At 38.0% G+C, this 10,332-nt stretch overlaps 1 protein-coding gene across 1 annotated transcript; it reads left to right on the forward strand.

Moving 5' to 3' along the window:
- The first annotated feature begins 289 nt into the window (after positions 1–289).
- tesca (tescalcin a) lies at positions 290–10,080 on the forward strand. The gene is made up of 8 exons (XM_084113493.1): positions 290–434; positions 2,816–2,885; positions 3,218–3,298; positions 7,602–7,741; positions 8,272–8,333; positions 8,413–8,520; positions 8,871–8,918; positions 9,234–10,080. Exons 1-8 carry the CDS (start codon positions 374–376, stop codon positions 9,309–9,311), a joined length of 648 nt encoding a protein of 215 aa, XP_083969619.1. The 5' UTR covers positions 290–373; the 3' UTR covers positions 9,312–10,080.
- Positions 10,081–10,332: the final 252 nt, after the last annotated feature.

Below are 10,332 nucleotides of genomic sequence, written 5' to 3' on the forward strand. Positions count from 1 at the left end.
TTTTAAAAACAATATCTTTAAGAAACTTCAGTTTAATTATATAAGCTGAACTCAATTAATTTACTTGGATTCGTATTATTTAATAATTTATATTTTATATATTCACTAAATCTTATTGACCACGACCCCAAATATTGCTATGACAGAAACGCCAGGATGTCTTTTATGTAGTTTGGAGATTATCATATGTAAATGTCTGGGTCTCAAAATAATGTTCGGATCGCAAACCCAGTAAAAACCGGTCGAGCCATATGTGTGTGTGTCGCTGCTGCTTATTTGCATATTTCATGAGAGGGGCGGAGCTTTGCTGTCAAAGTGTGAGCGAACGCAACGCACATTGCAAAAGTTGTGATTGTCTCTTCCGGACGTTAACATGGGAGCTTCTCAGTCAGGACGATTGCCTGAGTTTCAAGATCTGACTGATAAAACTGGCTGTGAGTATCTAACTTTCTAAATATATAGACGGCTACATTTTTCCAGGTGTGCTTAAACGATAGACCTAACGTTAGACACTTACAAAAAAGTACTATGGTACAGTGATAGTACCTGAAGGTAGTATGGTACTATGGTATTCATATACACAATACCCCAATGTACTTCAAAGAATAGAATAGTACCATGCATGGTTAAAAAAAGCACACACATTCACACAAATTCAAAATGATCATTATTAGTGATATGTTTAGCATTATATTATGTTTGTTAATGACCCTTGATCTTTCGATGACTGTACAACAAATATATGCATATTAAAATGCTTAGTGCATATAGCCTGTCTAAATTCTCAGTGCATTCTAGTGATGCAATGCAATAAAGTAATGAACTGTCAACACACACAACTACCTAAATCTAACCAACCCCGAATTTCACTCGGTTTAAATGTAGAAGTAGAAGGACTTTTGGAGAATCACAAGTAATCCCTCTCATAACTGTGAATATAACTGTGCGAATAGATCATTATTGAGGAAAGGACAGTTATTTGCTGTACAACTGTATGAATAGATTATAATAAACTCAATTGTGATAGAATAGAATAGATATTGCTTCCTTTACACTATTCTTCTTTACATATTAGTTTTTCTGGTATTACTGGTTTTAGTTTCTTGTGAGCATGTATTTGTTCAACTATAGCCTATAATTTACTTCTTCTTGTCATTTCCACCATTAAAGAGAAGTGTCTCAGTTAACAGCAGAAAATAATAGCCATCATGGTTTTGTAAAAGGAACTGCAGGGTGTTCGTAATAATCAATTCATTAAATCATAAAAATGTACAAATTAAAATCAATAATTCAAAAATCAAAATAAAAACCTTACTAAAAAGATTCAATATTTTATTTTCTATGTCACTCTAAAATAATTTTCACACAGAAATTGCTAGTAAATTTCACAAAGAAATTACAAAGAAATGGTGAAATTTTGAAGTACAAACACTGAAACAGTATTTTCTTGTAAAACGTACTCCAATAATATTTGTTTACAGTAAGTAAACATGCATTAACATGAACTAACAATGAACAATATATTTTTACAGCATTTATTAGCCTTTATGTTAGTTATACATTATATATATATATATATATATATATATATATATATATATATATATATATATATATATATATAGTGTACAGTTAGCACATACTAGAAATCTCAAATGCATATTGTATGAGCAATAATAATAGTGAGTGTTTTGATTTGGTGTCAGCTGTCATAAGATCAGGGATTGATTGCACATTCCATTTTGGTTGACTAAATATCTATAAATACAATTTGCACTGTGACATGTTGACAGTGTTGTACATTGAGTCCATCACCTCCCTCTTGTTGTAATCTGAGAGTTTATTATGGTTACCTTATAAAACATGCATTGTTTAACAACTCAGTTTGATGATATGATTCATTATCAATTCATCTTGCACCCCACCCACAAACACATATCGGCTGCATCCGAAATCGCATACTTCACTATATAATAGGAGAAAAACAGGATGTGAGAAAAGAAGCATGTCCTTATTCAAAGTATCATAAAAGGCAAAAAGGTACCCAGATGACCAACTACTTCTGATGAGATTCTGAAGAGTGCATACCGGCTAGAGCGCTAAGATCCGCTAATCTCCTCCTCTTGAATGTACCGAGAAGCAGACTAAAAACCAGAGGTGATCGAGCATTCAGTGTAGCTGCCCCTCAATTGTGGAACAACTTGCCAGTCCATATCAGAACCTGCCAAACTCTGGAATGCTTTAAATCATTGTTAAAAACTCATTATTTTTCTTTGGCTTTTCCTTCGAGTTAGGTTTGTTAATTTCTTGGTAATTTTAAATTTTTATTTTAATTTTCACTATACCTCGTATACTGTATATTACACATGTTTTATTGTTGTATAAATGTATGAGTAGTAATTGTTGTTGTTTTAACCTGTGAAGCACCTTGGTCAACCATGGTTGTTTTAAGTGTGCTATATATAAATAAATTGATTGATTGATTGATTGATTGATTGATACGATGGACACCTCACTATCCCATGAGGCCACAGGAGAGGATTTTTAAATGGAAGTGAAGCAACGCAACTGACGCTGGTAGGGTCACATGATAATGACAACATGGGGATTGTAGTATGTCTGGATTACATTCAAATACTACACACACTCATACTATATAGAACATACTATTTTAGTGATTCAAAATAAGCACCTACTCAAGAGAGTATGCGATTTCAGACTCCATCACTCCTTCATAACAGCTTTGACTGTCACTGCATTGACTTGCAAAGTTATTTGAAATCTTCCTAAATTTGCTGTCTTTTTCTCACTTTAGTTTCCATAGAGCAGCTAAAAAACCTCCATAACAGATTTACGTACCTGACTCAAGATGAAGACACTTTAAGGTACTGTACAAATGACCTGATGCCACTCATTTAGACTATATTGACTGTAAACAAATACTGTCATAACGGTCATCTATCACACACTTTATATTAATGCCTGTGTTAGGGCAGACCCATTGGTCTGCAAATTATGGATGCAGATTTGAGTTACAGTTAAACAAAATCTGTTGTTGCAATATGTTGTTTTTACCAGTTAGCTTTTCTAATTTTGATGTAAGTTCTGCTTAATATCATATGACACAGCGTGTATTATTGAAATGTGTGTTTTGAAACACTCATTTTCCTTTATAATGAAATGTAGTGTAAAAAGAACCATTTCTTCTAAATTTCAGACGTGAACACCTTGAGAATATGAGCGATTTGGCCCTCAACCCAATCCGAAGACAGATCATTGAGGCCTTCTTTGATACAAGGTGTGTACCGAAAAGGAAAGACTCAAACATATGGGTCCATATCAGAATTAGAATCAGTTAATAATCAATGCCTAATAGTTAGAGAGTCAGACTGGTATCCCGAAGGTATATAATCTCGAAGATAAGGTGTGTGTGTGTGTGTGTGTGTGTGTGTGTGTTTACTACACACTGCTCTAAATGTGTGTTCACTAACTTGGATGGGTTAAATGCAGAGGACAAATGTGTGAGTATGGGTTGGGGTGTCACAATATATCGCAATACAAAAATGCAACAATATGTATCGTGGATAGTGACTGACAATATGTATTGTGTATAGTTCACCCAAAACGAAAATTACTGTGTGAGAAAAAATTCAAGTTTACAGAGTTTTAGTGTCAGTACTACATTAAACTACTATATATTGTTGAATATAATGTATAATAATGTAATGGGGGAATATTTATGGGTCCTGATAATGCCAAATGTGTGGCCTACATTATTTTAAATATCTAGTCAATGAAAGAGTGCAAGCATATTCGTCTAAAATAATTCTGTATTTAAAGCTTCAGAATCATTCTGGTGTCACCATTGTTGTCCTGTGCATTGGGTTACCAACACCAAGTCTAAGCCTATTCATTTCCAGACCCAATGTAATAGAGACATAGCGACATGCGTCATAATCTGAAAACCACGCCCTCCGGGGGCGGGGGACAATCCAACCGTCTCCATTGACTTTGTATTGCCTGAAGCTGTCTCCTTGTCATTTTTGACTTAGAACAAAAAAACTAAACAATGTCTAAATGCTGCTATGTGACAGGGTGTAAAAGCTAAAAAACCCAGAACTAAGTTTTTATAAGCTGTCGACCCCAAAAAAACGAGCGTTTAAGGACACTAGAGTCCTAAATGGCCTAAATGCGCTCTGTCTCTATACCGAATTTTGCATTTTAATCAATAGTACATTTTTTGTTAACCTTTTACCATATGTCTTGGAGTATCGCAATAATATCGTATCGTAAGAGTTCAAGTTATCGTGTCGTTATCGTGATATATATTGAATCGTGACTTGAGGGTATTGTTACACCCCTATGGGTTACCATACTTGGCCTTCACATGTCACCTAAAATCTAAAAGTATAAAGACACAGTTAGGTTTAGTCACAATAAACATATTTACAGATAATGAATAAATATCAACTGAATTTACAAAGATATTGCCTGGATTGCTTACAGGCAAATGCTTAGGGAGGCATTCAACTCTTTAAGAGTGAAATGTCCTGTAGAAAAAAAGCTGTTCCTGTGCCTATATGTGCTAGTGCCCAGTGATCTGAGGCAACAGGGTGAGTGGAGTGTGATGATTTTACCTGCCCTTTTCCTCACTCTGGAGGAGTACAGGTCAGGGGATCACCAATAATCCTCTCAGCAGTCCGCACTGTCCGTTGTAATCTTCTGAACCAAACCAGACGGTTAAAGAAGCACATAGAGCAGACTCAGACGGCTGAGTAGAATTGTGTCAGCAGTTCCCATGGAAGGTTGCTGGCGAAGGAAGCGCAACTACTTCTGGGCCTTTTTCACAACAGAGTCTATGTGAGTGTCCCTCTTCAGGTCCTGAGAGATGGTGGTGACCAGGAACCTGAATGACTCCACTGTTCATGATGGAGAGTGAGGTGTTCCTCCTGAAGTCCACTATCATCTCTCCACTGTTTTGAGCGTGTTCAGCTCCTGGTTGGTATGACTGCACCAGGCAGCCAGTTGTATGACCTCCTGTCTGTATGCAGACTTGTCACCATTGTGGATGAGGCCGATGACAGTGGTGTCGTCTGCAAACTTGAGGAGCTTAACAGAGGTTTTTTTTAAAGTGTAGTCATTTGTGTACATTGAGAAGAGTTGTGGGGAGAGGACGTAACCCTGAGGAGCGCCAGTGCTGATGGTCCTGGATGCGACTTTCCCCAGTCTCACTAGCTGCTGCCTATCTGTAAGAAAGCTGGTGATCCACTGACAGATTGGGGTGGGCATGGAGAGCTTGATCAGTTTGGCTGTGAGACGATCAGGCATGATGGTATTGAAGGCCAGGTCTGTCGAGATGTTGCAGGATGTAATGCAGTCCCATGCTGACTGCATCGTCCACAGACCTGTTCGCTCTGTATGCAAACTGAAGAGGATCCAGCAAGGGTCCAGTGATGTCCTTCAGGTGGGCCAACACCAGTCTCTCAAACGACTTCATGACCACAGATGTGAGAGCGACAGGTCTGTTGTCATTAAATCCAGTGATTTTGGGGGGGTTTTGGGGACCGGAATGATAGTGGAGCTTTTGATGCAGTAGGGAACTTCACACTCCTCCAGTGATCTGTTGAAGATCTGTGTGAAATGGGGGCCAGTTGGCCAGCGCAGACTTTTAAACAGGCAGGTGAAACATCATCTGGGCCTGGTGGATGGCAGGAGGGGGGAATGCAGGTGTTGGTTGCAGGTATCTCAGATTTAAAAGGAAAGTCCACAGCTTTTTTATCTAGATGTGGTTTGATGTTTTTCTATTTTTGTAGTTTCATGAATTGTTTTGCAATTTTCCTTTGCGTTTTTGAGTAAAGTCGAGAACATTGTCAAAATGATCCCAGTTCACAAGAATCTGTGAAAATGACTAAAAACGCTGTATTCCGCTGCCAGGCCAGTAGTTGGCGATGACACTTTGTAAAGAAACACTATACTTGCTTATAGACTGAACACATAACGTGCATGCAACATGATGTCACTGTTTTCACAAATTTGCCTTTCTGTAGTTTACATGGAGACGATAACAGTATCATTTTCAAAAACGTGCACTTTGAAACCGGTTTAAAAAGTGTGTTTTCAAGCCCCCAAAACGGCAAAAAAAGCATAAAACAATAGTTGAAAACAGTGTCGTGTGAATGGCACTTAAAAATGTGTACAGCCAATATATATATATATATATATATATATATATATATATATATATATATATATATACACACTCACCTAAAGGATTATTAGGAACACCTGTTCAATTTCTCATTAATGCAATTATCTAATCAACCAATCACATGGCAGTTGCTTCAATGCATTTAGGGGTGTGGTCCTGGTCAAGACAATTTCCTGAACTCCAAACTGAATGTCAGAATGGGAAAGAAAGGTGATTTAAGCAATTTTGAGTGTGGCATGGTTGTTGGTGCCAGACGGGCCGGTCTGAGTATTTCACAATCTGCTCAGTTACTGGGATTTTCACGCACAACCATTTCTAGGGTTTACAAAGAATGGTGTGAAAAGGGAAAAACATCCAGTATGCGGCAGTCCTGTGGGCGAAAATGCCTTGTTGATGCTAGAGGTCAGAGGAGAATGGGCCGACTGATTCAAGCTGATAGAAGAGCAACTTTGACTGAAATAACCACTCGTTACAACCGAGGTATGCAGCAAAGCATTTGTGAAGCCACAACACGCACAACCTTGAGGCGGATGGGCTACAACAGCAGAAGACCCCACCGGGTACCACTCATCTCCACTACAAATAGGAAAAAGAGGCTACAATTTGCACGAGCTCACCAAAATTGGACAGTTGAAGACTGGAAAAATGTTGCCTGGTCTGATGAGTCTCGATTTCTGTTGAGACATTCAGATGGTAGAGTCAGAATTTGGCGTAAACAGAATGAGAACATGGATCCATCATGCCTTGTTACCACTGTGCAGGCTGGTGGTGGTGGTGTAATGGTGTGGGGGATGTTTTCTTGGCACACTTTAGGCCCCTTAGTGCCAATTGGGCATCGTTTAAATGCCACGGCCTACCTGAGCATTGTTTCTGACCATGTCCATCCCTTTATGACCACCATGTACCCATCCTCTGATGGCTACTTCCAGCAGGATAATGCACCATGTCACAAAGCTCGAATCATTTCAAATTGGTTTCTTGAACATGACAATGAGTTCACTGTACTAAAATGGCCCCCACAGTCACCAGATCTCAACCCAATACAGCATCTTTGGGATGTGGTGGAACGGGAGCTTCGTGCCCTGGATGTGCATCCCACAAATCTCCATCAACTGCAAGATGCTATCCTATCAATATGGGCCAACATTTCTAAAGAATGCTTTCAGCACCTTGTTGAATCAATGCCACATAGAATTAAGGCAGTTCTGAAGGCGAAAGGGGGTCAAACACAGTATTAGTATGGTGTTCCTAATAATCCTTTAGGTGAGTGTATATCCAACTTTATTTTTATGAGTTAGGCTGTAAAAGTTTACATTTTGCAATGAAATAAAAAGATTATACAGTAATACTTCTATATATACTCAGTGGATAATGTCTGTGTGTTGTCATCAAGGAACTTGGGTCAAAAGGAGAAGGGCTGTTTGCAGGAGATCGGTTTTGAGGAATTCGTTACCATCCTGGCCTTTTTCAAACCACCCAAACCACACATTGCTGAGGAGGAGAGAAAAACCATCAAGAAGGAGAAACTACGCTGTGAGAATAAAGAAATAAAGACCGCATATAGATGTTCTCTCAATTGCAGTTTTGATCAAAACAAGTTTTGCAGATCTCACACTGCAATGTAACTTTAAAGGGATAGTTCACCCAAAAATGAAAATTCTGTTATCTTTTACTCACCCTTATGTTATTCCAAACCTGTATGAGTTTCTGTCTTCTGTTGAAAATAAAAGAAGATATTTTGAAGAATGTTGGTAACCAGACAGTTGATGGAAGCCATTGACTCCCAATAAGAAAGAAACTCGTACAGGTTTGGAAGAACATGGTGAGTAAATGACTTTAATTTCTGGGTGAACTACCCCTTTATAATACTTTGAGGTGTTACATAGAATTATCCTGTGTGTGAAAACATCTAAACTATGGTTAAGCGTCACTATAAATGCCCATTTTAACATTTGAGATGCTATTTGAATTTCTCTCAGTATTTATACAGTTTTGCTGATTTACATTTTTATTTTATGCGCACCGCACAACTACTTGGTAAAAGCATATTCCCTTCTCTGTAGTTCTGTTCAACATGCACGACACTGACAATGATGGCGTCATCACTCTGGATGAATATAGACGTGTAAGAATCATTTGACTTCTACTTTTATGGCTACAAACACAGTAGCACGATTTGATACTGATTGTAATTGTGATTGCAGGTGGTAGAGGAGCTGCTGTCTAGCACTGAAACCATAGGAGCAGAAACAGCCAAAGCCATTTCAGATGCTGCCATGCTGGAAGTCGCCAGTGAGACAGTGGGTCAGATGGTACGGTGACTTTCCATGATCAGTGTTGCCAACTACTTTCAATGGAGAGTAGCTAAATCCTGCTCAAAAAATATGTCACTAGATGACGTAATGTCCTCACTTTGTTGGAACTTTACATCTGTTTTCTCTCCTAAGCCATGCACACATACTGTATTTTAATAACCAATATCCAATAAGCTGTTCTCATTTACATATTTTCTGCCAGACAACGGAAAGAGTATGATATAGTGACTGACTACATGTAAACCAGTCGCTAATCTAGCAACACTGTCCATGATGCTTCTCTTAATTGTAAATTCATCTGATTTCCACTGCAATGTCAAATTCTGATGTGACCTTTTTGTTTTTAGGGTCCTGATGAATTTTATGAGGGAATCACCTTTGAACAGTTCATGCAGGTTTGCACTCTATAACATTTTAAGGCCTGGGACTGGGTATACTTAATTTTCTGCTCCATCTTTTAAAACCTTTTAAATTATAGTCCTTTGGCCGTGAGCACGGAAAGCCACATTCGGCGTGTGCATACTATCTAGTGAACTTTGTTTTCAAGCACTCATCACTCATACATGTGCTGTTGTACGTGCACTGTCCACATGGACACAAAAATTAGGCTGCACACCGTCCGTGGTATATACTTCAAAGTATACTTTTATGCATGTAATAAAATTACATGCATGCTATTCATACCTCAACTTTCAACGTCTCGCCAACAGATATTGAAAGACATCGAGATCGAGACCAAGATGAATGTTCACTTCTGGAACTTGGAAACCATGCATTGTGGGAAGTGAGAGTAATTTCCGCTTCTGAACAGCACTTTTTCAGCACAGTCTTTATTTTAGATCGAAACATCAAAAGTTTGTCCCACGGATTCAACCCTTAGTATTCAGCTTATTTGGGTTTCTTTCTCTGAAATATCTCCAATGATGGAGATATGATGGAAGTGACCACAACATGCTCTGGGGGATACACTTCAGAGTCCAGACCTCTGAGGCAAAGCGAACATACAGTGTGTTTATACATATTTGGAAGATATTTAACAACCCCTTGAGGCCCAGCTGTTTTTATGGCTTCTCATCTCAACTCTACTCTACTCTGACATGGTCGCAAACATTTTGATTCATACATACTTTCAGATACACTATGTATACTGTATTTTTAGCAGGGTTGTTGAGACTGCAAAACTGAACCTTGTGATTGCGAATTTCCCTTTTGAGCAAAATGCTTGTTTTGTAATGGAGGAAGTCTTCCTTAACAAACCAGTGCTAAAACACTCCACACCCTAAGTTAATGACTCCACAAATCTTATCATTTTCCTCAAAAACAACAGGGAGCAATTGTTTTGTTGCCCTTAAAATGTAATCCATCTGGCTTCCTTCCAACAAGGTTATATATTAATAAATAATACAGGGTGTGTAAAGTTTTTACAGCAACAGCATTTCCTGTAGGATATTACAGTGCAATATTTTTGTACATTATTGTCATTTGAAATCCTCACAACTATCACTGAACCATTTCTTTATATTGAAGAGAATAAAATAACCATTCTTTTAAAAGTTGCATTTATTCCTATTGTGCATTTTGTATATGCATTCTGTCTGAAATCATTAATCTATGCAAGGTTATAAAATGCTTCCCATACTATATTTAGAGGTTGTGCGTTCAGTCAAACTCAGTGGTATTTTGGAGCAAATTCATCTTTTACATGGTTGAAGCAATAGCCAAATTAGGCAAATGACAACATGACATGCTCGAAAAACAAAACTACAGTGAAATAAACCAGATTAAATATGGGTTCGTTTGCAATTGGTA

The sequence above is a fragment of the Abramis brama genome (genome assembly GCF_963993115.1).
Source record: "Abramis brama genome assembly, chromosome: 5".
NCBI lineage: Eukaryota > Metazoa > Chordata > Actinopteri > Cypriniformes > Leuciscidae > Abramis > Abramis brama.